This window comes from Micropterus salmoides, unplaced genomic scaffold (genome assembly GCF_014851395.1).
Source record: "Micropterus salmoides isolate LMB-PRFRI ecotype aquatic unplaced genomic scaffold, ASM1485139v1 Ms_hic_scaffold_9, whole genome shotgun sequence".
In the NCBI taxonomy this organism is placed as follows: domain Eukaryota; kingdom Metazoa; phylum Chordata; class Actinopteri; order Centrarchiformes; family Centrarchidae; genus Micropterus; species Micropterus salmoides.
In genome coordinates this window covers 9,766,494-9,788,489 of record NW_024044681.1, presented here as the reverse complement: position 1 = coordinate 9,788,489, position 21,996 = coordinate 9,766,494, and the positions used below count along the sequence as shown (strand labels likewise).

The following is a 21,996-nucleotide window of genomic DNA, read 5'->3' as shown; positions in this document are numbered from 1 at the left end:
GTGGAATCTGAAAGGAGGCAATGACATTTAACAAACAGTTTTCACCATTCACAAGGAGTTTATTTCCAGTTGCAGAGTTCAATCGAATAGTTTGCTAAAACATAGCTTAGCTTAGCTAAGCACAACAACTGTATGCAGGGGGAAACAGTTAGCCTGGCAAAGTTAACAAAATAAACCCATTTTCTTAATCCGTACAAAAAAAGTATAAAAAAACCCCCAACACATTACTGTGTTTTGGGGGGGGTGATAGACTATGACTTGACTCTGCGCAGTTGCCACACAACCCGCAGAGACTGCAAGATGTCAGTCTGCCCAGCCATTAATTAGTCTGGCATGTAACCCCTGTAACAAAGCAAGGTGTTAGTTGTGAACATGTTTTTTTAGGCACACTAACATCCTGTCTTTGTGCTAAGCTAACCTGCTACTGGCTGTAACTTCATATTTACCGTACAGTGTTATCACTCTTTTAAATAAATACAGTCAATGTTAATTCCGGTTATGTACAGTGGTGGACAGTAACTAAGTACATTTACTCAAGTACTGCACTTGAGTAGAAATTAGAGGTATAGAGTGTACTTTACTTGAGTGTTTTCTTTTCATGTTTCTTTTCAGCTTCAGCTACTTTAAACACATGTTAAGAGTTTTAAAAATATGATGTTTTCTTATAAATTAAACTGCCCAAAAGTTTATTCAAGTACAGCTAGAAAATTAGTTGAAATTTAATTGGCAACAATTTCGATAATAGTTTGTTACTTTTCCTGTAAAAACATTTCATGTTTCACAAATGTGAAGATTTGCTGCTTTTCCTTTTAATTATACTATTTTTTAAATCATTTTGTGTATATTTTAAGCACTATGAAGGAGTCACTTTGGGCTCTGGGCAATTGTAACAACATTTCTCACTATTTTCAGAATTCTTACAATCGATTATTGGAAAAAACAATCAGCAGATTAATCCATAATGAAAATAATCATTGGAGTCTGATACAACAGTAAAATCCGACATTTACATGAATGCATAAGGAATAATAATGTAATTATATGAGATGATGATATGTATTTTGAGTGAGTATTTTACCGTGATGTAATAGTACTGTTACTTAAGTAAAGGATCTGAATACTTCATCCACCTCACACACTGGTATTTTATGTAGTCGAAGAAAAGAACAAAGTCAGATGTCTGCGTCCTCCAGCTGTGTTGCCTTCAGCACATTCAAACAAAATGCAAAATGACAACATGCTTCATCCAGCTGCAAGTTACTCATTGGCTCTGCCTTTCACAGCTTCAGAAACTCAAAGCGACAGATAATTTATCAACTTATGGACGATAATGGATTAATTAGTTTGACCATTAACAAGCAAAAATCCCAAATATTCTGCTGTTCTCTGTTTCATGATTGTAAATTGAATATCTTTCATCTTTTGGTGTTGGACAGTGAAACCTTTATGCCATTAGTTGCAGTCTTCAGCTTACTTATGTCGCGTTTTCCAGCGTGAGGAGGAGATAAGGAAGGAGGAGGAGAAGAAGAAGGCAGCAGAAGAGCGGCAGCGTTACGAGGAGGAGCGGATGGAGCTGGAGAGGAAAGAGCAGGAGAACCGAGAGAAGAGGTACCGCGAGAGGGAGATGCAGATTGAGGAGCACAGGTGAGGAACAGATGCACAAACACATCATACTAAAAAATAAATCATCTATTTCAGGACTGACATCTGCAGACTTCTGCAAAACTGGGGCCCGTTTCACCAATAACAATTTGCAAGAGAAGCTAACAACCTAAAATATGCTGCACAAGCTGCAAGTCTGTTTGTTTTAATTACTGAACTTACTTGTGAGAATTACCAAGAGAGTGAATGATCGAGTAATTTTGTGGTTTAGTTGGAGTTGATTTCCCTACAGCAGCATATCTGAACCCCCCTCGTATAGAATGCTTCCTACCCACTTGTAGGAGACTGAGAGTGTCTTAAAAAGGAGCCAAAAACTTAATTTCACTGAAGGTTGTATTGTTTTTGTTCATTTTTAAGTCAATGCTTTTATCATAAACAATGAATTTAAAGGGCCGCGAATGAGACGAGACGCTCGTCCTTATTTGGAGACTACAGGAAGTAAGACCTATCCGTGCCTCCCAATACCTTTATCAGTGCCTCCCAATACATTTATCCCGTTTAGCCATACCTCCCAGTAATTTAGGAAATTTTCCTAAATTAGCGTCCCCTAAAGATGGCGTTTGTCCATGCCTCCCAAAATGACACGTAAGCTTTAATTAGTAGTCAGTTATTAATAATTCATCACAAGACGTCCTCTTTTGCGACCACTGTAAAGTCATTAAAGGTCACTGCCACAGTAAACGTAAATGTGGGTTGTAATAACATGCTGGAAAAAAACCACTAGCTAGGACAATGTGTAGATGGTGTTTGTCACAAGCAAATATACAGCAGGTCTAACAGAGAAATTAACATTGGATTTCTGTTTTCGGTATATTTATGTCGGCTGTATCAGTCCCTACTAAAATAAACCATAAATAAAATAAATAGCAGCAAGCTGAAGACATGTCTTTGTGCCTTTACAACAGTTACCTCTTTGTGATGTCAGTATGTTTAAGATACAGCACAGCAGTTAAATATGCGAAGTATCTTCGGCATCCTTGACTTTAAACAGCATACACTTGTTCTAAATATTTGCTTTGGGAAACGTGCAGACTGCTTGTAGAAAATTATCTTAACCTCTAAGACTTAACTTTTTCGGGACGCTGGGTTGGGTTGGTTGGGTTTGACACATGTTCGATTTAAAAAATGACTTGTAGTGTTTTAATGATCAGGTTTTGATTAAGTCTCAGGAGTGTAAAGTATGATCTAATCTGTGTGTATATGTGTGTGAGAACAGGAAGAAGCTGCAGGAGGAGGAAGAGGCCAGAGAGAGGTTGCGGGACCAGATCTCCATGGTAAGTTTCTGTCTTTTGTGTGTTTTTTTTCAATGAAATCAGTAATAATGACTGTGCTGGTCATTAATTCATTGCTGTGTCCAACATAATTTAAGTTTACTCAGTGTTTAATCAATTTATCTTGCTCATCCGTCTCACCAGAACATATATACACTTCTGTTCTACCACATATCTGCATTTATGCCTGAGTTTATTCAAGATAACACTCGTTCCTTCTTACTCTTGTGTGATAGCAAAGTAATTTCTCCTTATTTCTGGAGACACGTTTCTTGGTGTTGCAAGTGTTTTTGTAGTTGATTTTAGTTGTTCCTGTTTCTGCTTCCTCTGCCCATCAAAGCATCACTCCCCGCCCCCAGAAGACCATGAAGACGTTACTTTCACAGCTCTGGTTTTCTGGAGTCACGCCGCGACACAAAAATGAAATCAATTTGTCTGACAGCGGGGTTTGTTTTTGAAGAGAGTGATTATATGCAGTGTGTGCTTTACAAAAATTTAAAGTCTGGCAGTGTCAGTATATTCAGTTTGTCAGTGTGCGTGTGTGGTTTATTTTTACAAGCAGACATAAAACCATTAAAACATCTTGCAATCAGCTTCCTGCTGCGTCAGAGCGCAGCTGTGATATTTCAGCTAATCTTCTGAACATCTTAAACTCTATCCCTGTGGTGAGTTCATACACACAGAGGTTCGATTGCCTTGCACAAGGAATTTTATGCATTGTTTGTTATTGATGGAAGTGGAGAAGAATCCAGTAGGTTGTCAGTGACTGGACTGCTTCCCCAAATAATCACACCACCAGGAACTATAATTGTTTTCTAGGGGCACTGCAACAAGAGAGCAGAGTCTCTAATTGATACTATACATCTCTTTTCTGTTTGATTAAAATGGAACTGTTTGTCCAAATAATTGGGTTCATGTACAACTATGGTAAGAGAAGTTCGGGTGAAGTTTCTAGCAACACATCGGCAAAAGTTCATATAAAAAGACCACAACAAGAAAGATGCTTGATACAAGATACAATTATCATAATTAAAAGACTACAGAAAAATAATGTTTTGATGCTTCTTTTATTTACAGGTCTTGAAAAGTCTTCAAAAGCATTAAATTTAGTTTCCTCGAAAATAAAATTCAAAAAAGTATTAAATGTTTTCTCTTGCTCTAGGCAGATTTGATTTTGCAAATACTTTAATTGAACTTAATGAATCATTCTAAAATGGTTAATCCATTGATCCCTTTACTGCCACTAATCCAGGTCCAGGTTGCGTTAGTTAAATTATATCATTAGGAATTATTGTTAAATACCACTGCGAAGTACTGAAACAATGAAATCTAATAATAACTAATTCTAGGCCACACCATTCTTACCGATTTCCAGTTTTTGTTCTATATCATGTTCATGAAACGGGTATTAAATTGCAGTCTAATTGGTATTCAGAAAGGTCTAAAATAAAAAGTCAATGATGTCGGACAATATGTCACGTCCTCAGGAGTTCTGTGTGTAAAAAAATTAATTTTCATTAAAACTTGGGACATAAAGATTACAGCTGTTACAGCTCAAAATGGCTTGAAAATGTGAAAAATTGCTCCCAGAAAAGCTTCCTTCTTGATTTCATTCCACGTCAGTCGATTCTATAGTTTCTCTGTGGTGTTCTGTGTGATCTTTGCACCTCCGTGTGATGTCCAGTGAAGTTGGCAGAAACAAACGCAGCGTCTGTCGCCCCTCGCTGGTGGCATCTTGTGATCACTCTCTTCTGCTTTATGAGCTGGATTTGTGTTCAGTCATACAGGATTCATGTAGAGTCTCAACATTTGTCATGTGTTTTAGCGCATCTGAATGATCCCGCCTCCGCTTTAGGTTTAAATCCTTAAATTACCGTTTTGCAGGTTTATTTTGAATCTTCTTCTGTATTATTCTTCGCTTCAGGCAGCAGAGCCGAGCATCGAGGACCTCAACCTGGACAAGAAGGAGTCTGAGGTGGAGGTAAGTCTGAAAGACATACAGTAATAACCTAGCAGCTTAAAAAAACACACACACACACAAAAAAAATGCACAAAAGAAAAACCTGCAAACTACTTCATTAAAATCAGCAACAAAATCTACAGACAAATGTTTTAAGGAGTTAGTGGCAGGATGTTAATCTACACTAATCTGATCTGTGCAGAAAATTTAAAAGGAATATTTTATATAGGCAGCAAAAGGATAAAAGCTGGAGATCCTCTGATATTAAAAAACACAAATAACAGTAACTAAATACTAAATAAAACTGCACCTGATGATAATTTTTAAGGACAACCGAATACTTCAGACTGGAACAATGTCTTTTTGGAATAGCCACTCGTTTAAAGGATAAAAAGATGAATGTGGTCTCTGTAAAGATATGATAAAGCCTTGTTTATTAGCTGTTCCTTGTGCTAAACATCAGTGGAATACAGACTGCTGTGTAGTCTATATTTATCTGTGTGTGTGTTTCCAGGAGGCAAAGGCCATCATCGCTCAGCGGTCAGGAAACCCTCGAGAGTTTTTCAAGCAGAAGGAGAGAGCCATGACCATCAGCGTCGACACCTCGCCCGTGTCCATCCACAGGACCGGTAAACACTTTAAAACTCACCTAACAATTATCTTCTACGCATTCCATGTAAAACTGAGAGAAACAAAACACTGAACAAAAGAGAATAAAAAAACAGCATACAAGGCTTTTTGAAAACCAGGCAACGGGGGTGATAGAGCTCTAAAATCTGTTATCCATTAAGAAGTTTATGCTAATTATACATTCTTGTGGAGAAAACGAGAACAATCACAATGAGCAAAAAGCTTAACTCAAAATAAGGAAAGCTGAGTTCATCTTTCCATCCACAGTTTAAAAAAAACAAAAAAGGTATTAAAACAGGACAGGAAAGGACACGTCGGCAGTAAACAAACACGTTTACATCCTCTTCTACTTGAAACATTTTACATTTTCTGGCAAAACAATGAAAGTGTTTTGTAAGAATGCATATTCCAAGTTCATTTTTGTCATATGTTTACAAGGCGAGATAACAGAGTTGCACTTAAGTCTTCAAAAAAAGCAAACATCTGCCTCCACCAGTGGTGGAAGAAGTACTCAGATCCTTTACTTTGGTAAAGACAGGCATTCAAAACATACCTACAAAAGTCTTGTCAGCCAAATGGACATGAAGTGCAAGTGCTCAAAGTAGTAGTTGAGCAGTAAAGAGAGATAATATTTCATATGACTTTAGCTAGGTTAGTCCAGTGGTTCCCAACCTACACACAAGTCAATTTGTGCAGCACATTTCAACAAGGCAATTCATAAAACACAAAAGCAACATAGAGTGATATAAAAACACATTTAAATAGAATACAAAAAGAGATAGATTAAAACAAAAAATACCTCAAAAGTTGTACTTGCGTACAGTACTTAAGTAAATGTACATTACTTTCCACCACCGGCCACTAATAACTTGCTGAAAGTACAGACTGCTTAGATCTGCGTGCATGAAAAGCCTCCTGTCCAGGTTCAGCATGAAGTCTGTGATGGAGAGATGAAGCACCTGAGGGAGACTCAAGGAGTGGCGGAAAGATGGAGGCAGTGGGTGGATCTGAGAGTTTGTCAAGTTCAACACGCCATTAATTACATTCAACATAGGGCTGAATGATTTGGGGAAAATTAATTTTTCTGCCAGATATTGCAATTTTTTTTTTTATTGAAGTTTTGCTAAAGTTCAATATTCACTGCCAGTCTATTTTTGACTGAAGCCACGTCAGCAGCACAGAGCAGATGAACCGGGCAGGAAGTCAGACAGAGAATACGATTGATTTTCAAAATAAAACACTCTTTTCAGTAACTGCATGACTGTTTAAAACGGGTCAGATGCGCTGTATAATTAACCTACATTTTAATCGGAGTCTTCACGATTAGCTAATTGGGTTCCTTCAAAACGCAATTTCAATTTGAAAACGATTAATCGTTCAGCCCTGTTTCAACGTCTCCTCAGCTGCTGCTTTATTAGAACCAGACGTTAAATTTTTCATTTATCCCAAAAGGTTTTTCATGAGCAAGAGGAACGACCTTTCTCACGCTGTAAAACCACCAAACAATCTCTTTTCTCACTGTTGCAAACAAATTTTGACCAGTTTTTAATGTGATTTTGAATTTAATTTGCTTATTTATATTGTTGTACGTTGTTTGTCTGCAGCGTTAGTGTTTGTCATGACCCTGCTTCCAACAGAGAGCCATAATTTGAGTGGCGAGGGTGTAATTTCCACTGGGTGATGGGTGGAAACTGGCCCTCCTCCAGTCCCACTTTTACAGTTGATTTCTCACTTAAATCTCTACAAACGGCGTCCTCTGACTCAATAAGCTTTACGAGCAGCAGTAAGTGCAATACAGACTTTTTCTTGCCCTTGATTTCACCTCTCAGGCTACATATAAGTTGTTCTACGTTCTACAGTTTTGACCTCTTCAGTAGGTGGTGAAGTAGGTGAAGTTGTGCTAGAAATCCCTACTCCACAATAATCATGCATTAATCATGAAGCAGTTATTTTGCAAAGCATACGATGACAACATCACAACATGTTATTTGCTAACAAGCAAAGAAGCAGGAGATTCATGTCGTCCAAACACCAACATCTATTGTCTCTAAGCAGGGACTCAAAATCATGTTTTTCCTTTTCTGAGATTCAACAAACTCCGTCAGCAGTTAATTTCTGCCAAACTGGAAGCTGTCTACAGTCAGTGTGTTGAAAGCCACACTAACCACTTTTCTTTCTCTGTCCTTTCTTTTTTCTTTCTGTCTCTTTCTTCCTTGCGGGTTTTCTTCTGCCACCTCTACACTCATTTGACCCCACATTTGTGTTCACCATCCTCATTCCTTCTTTCTTATTCCACTCACTTCCTGCCTTATTTATTTATTTCACCCACTCCTCCACTCTTTGATTTCTCCATTTTGTAATACTTTGTATGAATGACTTCTTTAATTTCCTTCTCTGGCACTTCTCCACGTGTTTCTTTCTTCTTCATGGGTTTCCACAATCCTCTCTGCTTCTAACTTTCTTCCTCTGGGGGCTGAACCTCTTGTCTTGACTCGGACCTTTCCCTTGTCCTTCTACTCTCCCTCCCCCTCTTGCTTTTTGTCCGTCTTTGTCTTGTCCGTCTTCACCACATCTCTCTGTCCTGGTGCGTCGCTTCGTGTCTTTGTTACATGTTTGTGTGTGTTTGAATCTCCGTGTTTGGGGGTGCGTGGCTGTGTGTTGTCCTGACCGCCAGGCCGTTTGGACAGCCCGTTCTTGAAGCAGCAGCACAGTCCCAGCAGTCCCAGTCCGACTCCCCCACCCCGGGGCGCGTCGCCCCTCCGCACCCCGCCACATGCACGGACGCAGCCCGCCGCTGCAGCCGGTAGGTACAGCACATAACCGATAAACAGCTGAAGAAGAAGGCAGATGGACGACAACAGCTTGGTCGAACATCTCTCCCCAGACATGAATCCCCTCCGTAAATACGGAGGCAGAAAAACCAAAAAAAGATAACAAATAGAGGATGAAACGCATGTGAATTAAAAATGTGAACGAGCATGTTTACATGCACACTAGTGTCTCAGTTTTGAGCCTTATTCTGTTTTTTGATCACGCTCAGGACTTCGCGTTGACATGAAACGCAAGTAATCTTGTTGTTGGTCTTCTTGTATACATGATTCTAACTTAATCTTGGTTCCTGATTGTGTCTTTTGCAAAAGAAACAAATCCTATACATGACAAGACGGTGTCTAGTGATCCATTGGAGTACTCTGACAGTGGGCCTCATGCAAGTATAACTCGTATGAAAAGATTTGTTAGAGAGCCTAAGTCCATCCCTTTCCGGTGGACCACCATGGGACCTTGCTTCAAAAATATGTACAGTAGTCAAAGGCAAGGGACAATTAGTTTGATGATGATGATGATGATGATGATGATGATGATGATGATGATGATGATTTTAAAATGTACATTTAAAAATCAAGACAGCCACAGTTTGAGGTATCAGACTGTGAAAATACATAATTACAAAAGACCACAAACGCAAAAGCATCATGGACAGGATCATCAACAGGATCAAAAAACAAGTTGTCTCTCACCATTGACTACCGTGCATATTGTTTCCAAAATAAGGTCCCATGGGCCGGGAAGCGGAAGCGAGTGACTTAGGCTCTCTATTGCCATGTAGAAGCGATTTAAAAGAGTTTGACATATTCAGCAAATTTGTAGATGTTAGAAACCTGTCGTACGAGTCGTGCAGATAGTCTGCTTTCTCCACAGGAAGAAATACATATTTGACCTTGAAATTCAAATGTACAGAAGCCCTGAGAGACAAGTGAGGAAAAATAAATTCTGGAGATGCATTCTCTAAGTCTGATTTTTTCCTCTGCCCTGTGTTATGACTTAACAGGCGATTATTTCTAAGTTACTTTTTTTCCCATCAGTATGGAACAGCTTTGTTCTAAAATAAATAAATAAATAACTTAATCTTTAATTGCTAACTGTTGATAACTTGAAATTGACTAATACTGAATGTCTAAACTAGCAAATTAAAACTGGCTTAATGCTACAAAATCTAGACTTGAATCTAGAAATGAAACAGAAACCTTATGTAGCAGTTTTAGGGGCTCAAATCTCACATGAACAAGTTTGATAAATCAACTTGGAACACAAAGCTAAAGAAAAGCGAGGATAAGATGTGAGAATGAGAATATACAAATATATGAAAAACTTCTTGCATAAGTCCCATTGTTTCTCGAAACCTATCCAGTTTAATAGACCAGGTTATGATGTTTACATGCAAAAACACAACCAGAAAACACCAATAACCAGATCACATCAGGATCCTAGTGTTCAGGTAAACCTCCAAATACTCCAAAGTATATTGAATAATCAGGAATCAGTGTGTATTTCCACTTGGAAACAGAGGCTGTAACGCTAGATCGTGGTTCTCAAACTTTTTCTCTTCAAGGACCCCTAAACTGACCCAAATTAGACCACGGACCCCCATTTGTTAAGATTTTGCTCCAGGATCGCCCATATGGTAGGATTTTGGCTTTTAGATGTTTTATTCCAGAAAGTGAATGAAATCCATCAGTCACTATGTCACTTATGAAAATAAGTGATTCCCCTTTTTGCTGAGGACCCCCTGGAACCCCCTCACGGACCCCTGGGGGTCTCCAGACCCCACTTTGAGAACCACTGCGCTAGATGACGCCTCTCAGACACAACATGGTTTATCACTTTTTCAGTCCACATGCATTTTCATCATCTCAGTTTTAGCATTTCATTTTTATAATCCACTCCACTTAGTACATATGCACTTTTTCTCACACATTTACCCGTTAAAATCACCTCACCACCTCCCACTGAATTTACCCCCAACTCTACCCTCCGATCCCTTACACTGAACGACAATTTGCATCTTCCCCTGACTTCCTTACATTGCAATTTAAAGTAGCTGATTCTCATATTTGAAATGATTGATGTTAAAGAGTAAGTCTGGCGATATTTCATATTTTTCTTCTCGTCAAGAAATCCCATAAAAAGACCCAAACCAAAAGGCAATGTATCCTGCTAACAAGTACTGTGTGTGTATTACAGCTTGATATTGTTATATTATGTCAAGCTTAGACACTGGAAACGGATTTGGGCCCCAATGCAGACACTGTCAGGATTTGGTGAATGCAAAGCAGGAGAGAGCCCAAATGACAAAGACACTGGAGAGCGGACATACAGTTCAGGGATGAACAAAACCTACGGGTAGTGGAAACTGGCAAAATTCGAAATACAGAACTGGTAGTACAGCAACAGGCAGAACACCCATCAAATGACAATGACCAGACGGGGACTGAACAGAAACACCAAACATATATCCACCAGGGACTAACGAGCAGGGTGGGAGCAGCACAGGTGACAGGGATCAGGGCTAACGAGACAGGCAGGCCGAGAAACACCAAGGAAAACAGAGACAGGCAGGCAAAGGGATTACTGGGGGAACAGACATAACATTTGACAGGCAGAAACTGAGCATGAAGCAACACCAGATAGAAACAGAATAAGACAAGAACTTAGGCCGGCACAGATCCAAACAGGAACAGAACTGAAACAAGCAGACTGAACACAATGCACAGGCGACTGACACAGGAGAAGAAACATACTTGAACGCACAACAGACTAAAAACTAATCATACAAATAGACTACAGACAACGTTAACAGGGAAAACCGACAAGAACAGAACACAGAGCAGAGATGGGCAAACTAACAACAAACACATAAGTACACAGATCAAGAGTAAACACTAAGACATGAACTAAGACACAGAACTGGAACTCAGGACTAAGTAGTAAAACAAGAAAACGATGAGAACCAACACACAAATCCCCACAAGAATAAACAAGGCGAAAACAGTAGAACACAAGACACATACTAAATAACAGATACCGAACTGATCAATAAATAAACTCACAGAGAACTAAACAACAGAACAGATGACAGGACTAACAGAAACAAAAACAAAACCGAGAAACAGAGAAACAAGAATCAAAATACAGCGAAGGCACGGCCAAAATAACATAGCACAGACAACCTCGGGACAGGATCGTGTGAGGCACTGAGGTGGAGCAGGTACATTTCAGTGGTATTCATGGTAACTTACAGGAAAACTGGAGGCAGGCAGTCCATGGAAAAACAAATCCAAAGAACAAGAAGACACTGAAATCCAACAAGCATTAAATCCAAAAAAGTAAAACCAAACACGGCAGAACAATCCAAAACCGGGATGAATTTAAAAAACAAGGATGAATTTAACAAAAGTAAACAGAAAACAAAGAAACAAATGCATAACTAACCAAAACCAGATATGTATGTTCTTCCTCTGAGCCATAGAAACTGTTAAAACTCATCAGAGAGCATCACTGCTGCACTGAGTGCTGTGTTCCTTCATCGCACATACACTGTAGTTTTACCCCACAGTCGCTTTGGACTCCCGTATTACTTTCAGCAACAGTTTCACCTCAAAAATCTGGTGTGGTCATCCATCTCTAGTAGAACTTTCTTCTTTCGCCAAATCTTCTGCAACTGCGGAGTAGACAATCTGTTTCATGTTTACATCGGCACGCGCATGCCCAGTGTACGTGAACAGCCACCAGATGTGTTTTTAGTTGTTTTAATATAGAGTTCAAATCTGATACGCAGCTAAAATGCTGATCTGGACGGAGATTGCTTGTTTTAAAACTCTGTTTATTATCAAAAATGTAGTAGTGTGTCGCACACACACAGTCCTGCTGCTCAATACTCACTAGAGAACCAAATGTGGAGTAATCTGCCGCTGAAAATAGTCCCCTAAAAATGCACAAAACTTTGTCTTTTTACAGAATGAAACTATACATCTGTGTGCTTTTTGGTTTTGGTCATTCCATGGGATTTTTTGACAATATCAAATAGCATTTAAGGAAGTACAGTAACAGTTGTAGCATTTAGCAGTAGCTCACAACTTTATCAAACACTAAAAACCAAATAACTGCCAAAGCACTTCAGCAATAAGAGCGTATATCAGGTCAGAAAAGCGACTAAATCTGACTAAATCTGGCCTTTGGTTTGTGTTTATAACAAAATGTTTGGTACATGCATTTTTAACATTGATGCTGGCAGTGTTTGTATTGTGTTCAACCTATAGTACATTAAAATCAAACCCATTCTGAGCCTTGAACCTTTTTGGTTTGGGAGTCACTACCAAAACCTGTCTCGTGGCTCACCTACCACTTGCAACCTTCCTTGCCGATAAGCTAACAGGCTAACATGCACACTAGCATCTCACTAACTGCCAGTAAATAATAAAATATTCTTTATGGTTGTAAACCATAAAGCTGTTTGTCGGTTTGTGTGATAGATGTTGTCATCCACTCGGTCTTCATCCTTTTAGATGTCGTCCAGTCAGGTGCTGATTTTGAATTATTTTTGTAAATGTTTCTGTTTTTTCCCCGATATTTTATGGTTTAAATTACCAACAAGATCATTTTACTTCTCTCAGGGATAAAGAGCTGTGACTTCAACTACATAATCTTTTTTTTTTCACCTCCTTCTGACCCTCAATCTCATGGCTCTGATCCTGGACTGCATCACCTCCCTGCACACTCCCACTCAAAAACACATTCCTCCTGCTGCTTTTAATCCTGACCAACTGACCAACCTGTGAGTGTTTGCATACGAATGTTTGTATGTGACATCGTCAAACCGTCCGTCAGTCGCCACCGTTGTTTGTTGGCCTTTGACTGATTTTGGATCTTTGCCCTTTGACTTGTGTGGAGTTGATCTAGTTGTCAATCTGTTTAGAGTGTCAAAGTATCAAACACCTGAAGTTACTGCAGACCATTTTCCATCCATGACATATGTTTTTACATTTAACCTGACTTATGGTAGCTTTACAAAATGCTGTCGAAAAGCCTACAAAAAAAAAAAGGGTAATTTGACTTTTTTTCTTGTGTTTAAATGTTTGCTGCCAAGTTCCAAATATCTGATGTTCTAAATTCCCTAAATGCATCAACCAAGACGAGTTTTCCAAACTGTTTGTTCTTACAACTGCGGTAGAAAACAATAATATGAACGTCAAGGCAATTAAATGTTTATTCGTTTTAAGGCTCAGTTAACAAAATAAATGTAGCTACCCATGCAGATAGATAGCCTCTGAGACTTCTGCCTCCACACCAACACAGTGGTGAAAGTGTTTTTTTAATTAGATATCCCTTTACTTTGGATTGTCCAGTGTAACAAGGACAGTTTCTGGAACAGGTGGTCCATTGTTTCAGGATGGGGGCAGACATCTCAGAGAGACATATCTCAAAACCTGGATAAAAGACCCCCAAACTAACGACATGGCTAGACACCACTAAAGCTACTTGTGTTGTTTTGGGATGACTCAAGACTTGAAAAAACATATGAAATGTTTTGGAAAATGTTCAGCAATAATAGAGTTAGGGCAAAATCATGCAGACAACCTTTATGATCTGCAGTGCGTGTTGTTGCATGTCTGTAGGTGCTGTAATGGCAGATATTATGCTGGGTGGGCACAGAACCAGTTCATCCATGTCAACAAAGACAGTTCTCTCTAAATTCAATGCTTCTCTTTCACATTAAAAGGGTATTGGCAATGTTCTAAACTGGTTTCCAGTTAAAGATCAGTTTTATGAAACACTACGAGGTGAATTGGAGAACCCACCCATGCAAGACCCTGCAGAGCTGGATCATACATCTCCGTCAGCCGTTGTTTCAAGTGACTGTCGTTCTTCATCTGTGGTCTACTGTGTTCATGTTCCTCTGGGAAATCTTGTTCTACTCTCTGAACAGGACGTCTGACTTCAACAAGCATGAAATCATCGAACATCTAAAAAAGAGTGACAGTGTCATTGTGATTCTCTTGACTGTAACTGACACTTGTGTTGATGTCTGTCACATTGAGTTGTGTTCTTAGATGTGGTGTCAGTATTGTGACAGTGGCTCACCCACAAAGTGTTAGTATACAGTGATGGCATAATGATGAATGTTCAGAGGATATCTGATGGCTGTTTCGTGACTTGCTGGATTAAAGTGATTGTGTCTTGGTTTTGGATACCCTTTCCTTGTTTGTTGTATCCAGTATCGGTTTGCTTCAACTTTCCCGGTTACTCTTCCTATGACATGTCCAGTGTGTGTAGTAGGCATCAGTTCACAAGTGTTACATGGCAACGCGCCCCATGTTTGTTGCACTTACGTCTTTTAAACCGGGGTTGCTCAGGCCTTCTATCATGATATTCAAACAAACGTCAAACCAAATAAGACAAAGCAACAAAACCACTCCTTCATGAGCAAGAGTTTACAGACATGCTAGCGGCTCTGTGAGACTGTACTTAGGCACAGCGGTACTGTGTGCTAAATGCTAACATGCTGATGTTTATTATTGTCAGCATGCTAACACTTGCAAATTAGCACTAAACAGAAAGTACAGCTGAGGCTAATGGAAATGTCATTAGTTTTGCAGATATTTGGCCATAAACCAATTTACTGCCAAAGTACTTCAGCGATAAAAGAGTGAGGATCCTTGAATATCAAGTCAGAAAAGCGACTAAATCATTTTTAACATTGATGCTAGCAGTGTCTGTATTGTGTTCTACCTGTAGTACATTAAAAACAAAGCCACTCTGAGCCTTGAACCTTTTTGGTTTAGGAGTCACTACCAAAACCTGTCTCATGGCTCACCTACCTTTTAGATGCAACCTTCCTTGCCGATAAGCTAACAGGCTAACACGCACACTAGCATCTCACTAACTGTTATGATGAAATATCCGTCATGATGGTGTTAGATGAAAAGTCAAAGCAAGGATTCATACTCCTTACCAAAATATTTCAGTCTGGACCAAAGAGGTAGACCAGCCGACTGATCGGTCTAGACGTGCTCTATGAGAAGTGCAGTGAGATTACTTAATAAATAAAATTTAATTGAATACATCTGCAGACTGACATTGCCATCCATAGAGCCAAGCTGCTAGCATGCCTACAAATCTATGAAATAGACTGCCTTTGCACACAGGACAACATCTGAACATTAAAGTTCATATTTTTGCACCATGATTCGTTCTCCGCTACAGTATGCAAAAGGAAACTTTGGGAGTTTTGCCTCTTTCACTTCTGCCTGACACTGCCTCATAATGTCACCCACTTAGTCTCATCCACAAACAGTCTGATTGGCTCCTCAACTGAGGAAAAGTTATAGAGGCATTGTAAGAGTTCAGCGGTTCAAAGGTCTGGAAACAGGCTCTGTGACTGTAAATGTCTGTCTGCTGGTCGAGTGACGACAAAAGTGATGTGATTGCTGTGATTCTGTGCACTGTGGTGTTGAATTAACACAGGACATGACCGTGGATGTTAGAAAATCAGACCGTTTTGAAGCCTTCAATCAGTATAATTTGATTCAGGGTATATTCAAAGAAGAAAACTTAACTTAAGGATGGAGTGGGGGGACATATAAATGAACGTCCATTACATTCAAGCCCGAGTTCTCACGATGCTGATTAAGCCTCTCATCGCCAGGTAAATCTCTCTGGATTTGCAGTTTACCAAAGGTTTTAAATCTGGTGTCTGTGGCGACAAAAAACAAATTGACATCTGTAATTAATTTCAGATAAGAAGCAACATTCTGCGTCAGTTCAACACAGCTGGATTATGAGTGTAATTGTGTCATTCCAGGGGGATTTTGGTGAAGGCTTTTGCTCTGTACCTTTTCGATGTTGTGCTATTCTGTCCCTTCAGGCGACGATGACAACGAAGTGAGCACAGAGCGCAACATGGCCGCCGTGTCACCCATTCCTAAAATAGTCACCACGCCCATCAAAGAGGACTTCAGCAGGGAGGAGGAGGACTGCAGAGATGAGTGGGGTAAGAATAAAACTGTTTGTTTTCTACTTCAGTGTTGGTTTCTGTGCGGGGATCGAGCTGTCTTCCTAAAGGCCTGGTCACACCAGCATTTATTAGGTCAAACGTTTTCATGAGCACATGTATGGAATCATGATCAGTAAATCCACATCAAGCTTTCGAGATGAGTTTGGTGATCTTTGCCTGGACACACAAATTCGTACCATCAGGCAGCAGCAAACCATCTTTAACAGGGTTGACCGTGAGTGTGCAGTCACACCGTAGAGCCGAAAACAAATTAAGCTGTCTTTTTAGCTTATGCTGTTTCATTTATTTCGTCTGTGGTAAAAGAAAAACTGCTGGGCTGTATGAGATGTTTTTATATATAACCAATAACGTATTGCACGTATTATTATTCTTTTATATTTTATATATTATGTCAATCTTTTATTTATGTATTTCAATAATGTGATGTTGCAGTGCCAACATCTGTAACAAATGACAACCTGTGACCGCAACAGTCGAAAGCAGGTACTAGCTACGTGTTATAGTCGAAATATAGTAACTGAAATGCTGCTGAAAGAAATGTTAGTAACGTTCAGAAACATGTAGTCCAGTCAACGCAGCTGTTTATGTTTTGCACCTGCACTGAGTTAAAACAAAATATTAGGAAATAGTAAAATTGGTATTTTGCCTGTTTTCTCCAACAGATTCGGTGCCACAGCAGGAGAAGAAACCGCCGGTCCAGGAGTCGACACCCACCAAGCCCGTGCAGAGCGTCGCCCCGCAGGCCCGCGACTCCTCCGGCTTCTCTGTGTGGGAGTCAGAGCAAGACAGTCTGGTCAACCTGTGGGACAGCAACTGTGGCCCTCCCCCCAACCCCTCCCAGACCTCCCAGTCCTCCAATCTGGTGGACCTGATGGGCGACGCCGATAACCTTCATGATGACGTCCCGTCCAGCACCGCCACCGCCACCGCCGCCGCCTGCGGCAAGCCTCAGCCCCTGCTTAGCTTCGATGACATGATGGACGGGACCTTATGCTCGGCCGCTGGCACCGAAGACGACCCCTCCAGTCTGGTGGACGTGACGGCTTCCGACCAGATGACCCTCAGCTACCAGCATGCACTGCAGCATGCATCCGGGGATGGGCAGGAGCTGCTGATGACCAATGGGGAGACGCTGCTGAAAGAAGGGACTCAGGTCAGACAGGTTAATGCTGCATTCAAAAAAGGTTTTCTGTCTTTCTCTCTGTTTGTTAACAGTTTTTTTCTCTCCGTTGGGTTTTATAGGCCAGCGAGGGCTATTTCAGCCAATCACAGGAGGAAGAATTTGGCCAATCAGAGGAGTCCTCAGCTAAACCTGCACCGGTCTTTTATAACAAGCCACCAGGTGAGATACCATCTTAACTGGCATATTTAGAGAGGTGTTGACAGGGTTTTCTATTCTTTTGTCCACCCCATTTATATCAACAAGGGTAGACAAAATAACAGAAACACCCCTCTGTATAACCACCCCATTTCAACAATATACCAGAAATAAATATTGTCTTAGAGTAACTCAGCAAAAATATGTTTGTGTGTCCAGAGATTGACATTACGTGCTGGGACACGGACCCCGTGGTCGACGACGACGATGACTAACGGGGCCAATCAGACACCACCACCGGACCAAGAGGAAGTAGGAAGTGCGCTTCATGAAGAAACAAAAAATTTTTTCTAAAAAACAAAACTCAAACAAGCAAAAAAAAAAGAAGTAATAACAAATCTTGCATCAAAACTACTTCTGTATTATCTTTTAGAGGAAAAGAAAACAGTAGCCATCAAATTTTACGGGGTTTGAGTTATCATTAAAGATGCGGTTTGAAAGCTCACTTATGTTTTTTTTTTTCTGTGTTTGTTATTTTATTTATTTGTTTTATTCTTCTTTTTTTTTTTTTGCTAAGCAGATGTAATAGCTAGAAGCGGGGGATTTTTGTTTGTGTAAATGATTTATTACACATTAACGTAGCGCACTGCTGCATATTAGAGACAATGACGCTCAGTGTGGCAGGCAGCCGACACACCTAGTCTGTAGTGCTTTAATAACACCCTATTAACTAATACAGTGGATCATTACAGCTATTATGTATATCTTCATTCTCTGTTTCTTTTCTTACCCCTTTTTCGCCTCCCTCCTTCCTTCTGCCTTCCTCCCAAAATGTTCACCTCTGCAAGTCCGTTAATCTTGTATTTAGCCCTCACTTTATTGGAAAAAGGTGAAATATTCTATTTATTCTGGTGTATCTGAATTTTTATTTTCACTAACACTTGATGGGATCCTGAAGACATCCAATCTTTTCTCAAGGTGAAAGTCAAATTGTGGCCCCCTTTTGACCCTTTTCACTCCCTTTTGTATGATTATAAGACGGAATTCAAGATTAAACGGCTTGTAAATCTGGTTGCTTTCTTTTCAGTGCACTTTTATTTCTTCTTCTGCCTCCTTGTGGATGAACTGCAGTGTCTCAATCAGCCCTCCCCTCTGGTTCCATAAAGTTCACAATTTTTACCCCACTTATATATTTACACGAGCAAATAAAAGCATTTTTTGCATCTAATCTAGATGACTGTACTGTAGATATTTTTCCAAGTGTTAACAGTTTTTTAGGACAGTTTGGCTTTATGGTAATGAACATGAAGCCTCCTTCAGCTTGTGCACAGTAGAATAAAAATACTTTCTTTCGTCCTTTGTATGAATCTAATTATTCTAAAATGTCCCCAAAGGCTAAAAATAGGAAGTTTTCACCAGGTCCTTCATTTATGGACAGCAGTTGGCACGGTTACTGCTCACAGATGTTTGGGAATGCTTGATGCCTTGCCTTTTCTAATAAAATAAATGATTTTTAACATTAACATTTAACATTTCTGGCAGTTACTGTCCCACTCGGACAGACAGAGGCTGCACTGGGACAGATGTTAGATCCTGGTTGACACAGGGAAGGTGGCATCAAACCACTAGAATCACTTGGAGCCACCAACGCTTGCAAGTATTAATTTTTTTTGTCTTTGTTTTAATCTGCATGGACAACCCGATGTTCAAGTAAATTTTATTTATTGAGGGCTTTGCACAGTCTGCACAACAGACAAATGTAGAAACCTGAAGGGAAAGACAGAGATAACAAACTCCGTAACCTAAAAAGTTACTGGAAACTGAGAGTTTATGGGGTTATAAGCACCAATGAACTTCCAATGTGAACAATGTGTTCACTCTTTAAAACATGGCAAACATAGCAAAAGGTTTTGTTTACCAGACAAGAAGGGTCTAAGAGAAGACTGATTTATGGGAAGCGTAGGATCCTGTGTTTGTGGAGCTTGAGCTACAGTATATAATCTGTTAATAAAATATGATGCACCCAACAGTATGTAAGTGTATACATGCAGTTTATGGCATCTAGCAGTGAGGCTGCAGATTTCAGTCATCTGAAAGTTGGACTGAAATAAAATTATTCTTATTTTGTCATGTGATTATACACTAATGAAAACATACTTAGGATTATTACATTCAGTTGCTGCTAATATTTCTGCCAATAGATCACCCTAAATCTTAACATTAATACATCAGTATTAATAATTTAACAATAAAATATACATCTGTATGTCAGTACAAAACTCATGGGAGCAATTTCATGCTTTTACTTTTAGTATTTAAAGTATTATTTTGCTAATAACACAGGTGCATCTCAAAACATTTTAATATTGTGGAAAAGTTCATTTAAACTTCACTGAAATGAGAGATTAAAGGCTCAAGAAACCTTTTAAGGTGTGTTGAGTTAATTCGCTGATTAGATCTCTTCTCAGGTCAACATTTAAATTCTTTATTCTTAAATTCTCCTATTTCGAGATACTAGAATTTTGATTTCCATGAGCTGCAAGCCGGAATCATCAAAATTAAAACGAAAAGGTTTATTTCAGTTCATGTGTAACGACTCTAGAATATAACATTTTCAAGTCATGACTTTTTCTTGAAATTGAGTATTTTTTAGGTTTAGTTTTTACTTAAAGGATAGATTCACATTTTAATTGTCGTAAAATTGTTATATGAGGCTTCAGCAGATAAATCAAGAGGTTATCTCCCAGAGTCTTGAGCATGAAATATCATCTCTGTGTTCCTTTTTGTTCGTTTTCGTGCCTCAGCAAGCAGACTCTGCATGTTGAGGCACAAAGAGGGAACTTTGGAAGATAACTGCTTGATTTGTTTAATTCTTTTTCTACCAGCTGAACTCTGCAGCATCACAGCTCACAAGTACAGCAATCAGAAACCCTTTTTTTATGGTAAAATGTGAAGTGCCCTGTGAATCCTTCATGTGCTACGGCTAGTGACTAAAAGTTAGCATATCTCAGCCTCTTCTGCTCTGACTTTGACAATTCAATTTTATTAATGTGTCTCATATAAGTTCTCCAAAGTCTGATACAGAATCACAAGAACACCACATTAAGGCTTTTACAAGATTTCAGACACTGTAGGACCCTCTGGCTCCCAAAACAAGTCCCCATGGACTGAGCTAATGCCATACACAACCCAATATAGCACCTTAAGGAGGAAATTAAGATTTGCAGATATCCAGAGGGCACTGAGCTGATGAGCAGAATTGCAAATCTAAATTTGGAAAGTTAGCAAGTAGTCCTACCCCATCTGTCCCAGCCAACGTCTGTGCAGGTGGGAGAGACTCACCATGCTGGACATTACAACAAATGCCTGAAAGTTTCCAGCAACTATGGGAAAATATGTGAACATTTTTCAAAGCTTTCCTGACATCTGGGTCTCCAAGCAGCCTAAAACAAACACTGAAGGTGATGCTGCCCGACTTCTTTTGTTCTGTGCCATTGCAGAAAATACTGTATGTATTTCATTTTTATTTTTTTAATTCTTTGACGTGATGTTTAGTTGCCCTGGAAACTGGAGTGAGAGATGGGGGCGGGCTGACACGGGAGGTGTGTGTCTTTTTAATACCTGTCAAAAAGTGTGCTAGAATTTATTTTCAGGACCTTTTTGAATATTAGCAACAACAGTGTTAGTCTTTTTTTGCTGTAAATTCCTGTAGAAAATAAAAACTCCTAGGCAATAATAACACCTGTGTGTGTGTGTGTGTGTGTGTGTGTGTGTGTGTGTGTGTGTGTGTGTGTGTGTGTGTAGAGCACCTGGATACTTTTTGTGTGTGTGTGTGTTCACCTGATAGGAAGCATCTGCTGATTATTTGGCTCATTCGCTCACAGACCAGCTGATCCTGGTGTTCAGATGGTTTTTGGGGGACCTGGTTTTGATTTATGCCTTTGTATCCTGAATGAGCAGGAAAAGGACATTCTCACATCCAGCATACATTAAATTTGATTAAATCCTGTATTACTGAGGCCCAATTAGTGAATAAATATGCAACTCTTTATTTTATTCTGCCATTTTGTCTCATCGTTCATTACTGTGTAATAAGTAAGTAAGCAGTAAGAAATCTTGATCTTGAATCTTTTTGGTTAAAAGTGGAATAAATTAGGGTCAATTTTAAAGTTTGTATAGAAGGTTATGGTGACACAAACCTTCCAGGGCTGCTTCCAAGAAGCTGCCTGGTTTCATCAGGCCATTGAAGCTTCCCCCAGCTGACTTCCGTCTCCCACGTGCCCTCTGGCAAACTGTAGCCAAG

At 39.6% G+C, this 21,996-nt stretch overlaps 1 protein-coding gene across 3 annotated transcripts in view; it reads left to right on the top strand.

Moving 5' to 3' along the window:
- Positions 1-21,432, top strand: part of dbn1 (drebrin 1) — a 148,770-nt gene extending 127,338 nt beyond the window's left edge. For all 3 annotated transcript variants that reach the window (XM_038709614.1, XM_038709613.1, XM_038709615.1), the window contains exons 7-14: positions 1,493-1,644; positions 2,879-2,936; positions 4,858-4,914; positions 5,408-5,522; positions 16,226-16,351; positions 17,038-17,528; positions 17,618-17,717; positions 17,913-21,432. In XM_038709614.1, the coding sequence (XP_038565542.1) occupies positions 1,493-1,644; positions 2,879-2,936; positions 4,858-4,914; positions 5,408-5,522; positions 16,226-16,351; positions 17,038-17,528; positions 17,618-17,717; positions 17,913-17,968 (1,155 nt within the window). In that variant the 3' untranslated portion in view covers positions 17,969-21,432. The remainder of the gene's footprint in view (positions 1-1,492; positions 1,645-2,878; positions 2,937-4,857; positions 4,915-5,407; positions 5,523-16,225; positions 16,352-17,037; positions 17,529-17,617; positions 17,718-17,912) is intronic.
- Positions 21,433-21,996: the final 564 nt, after the last annotated feature.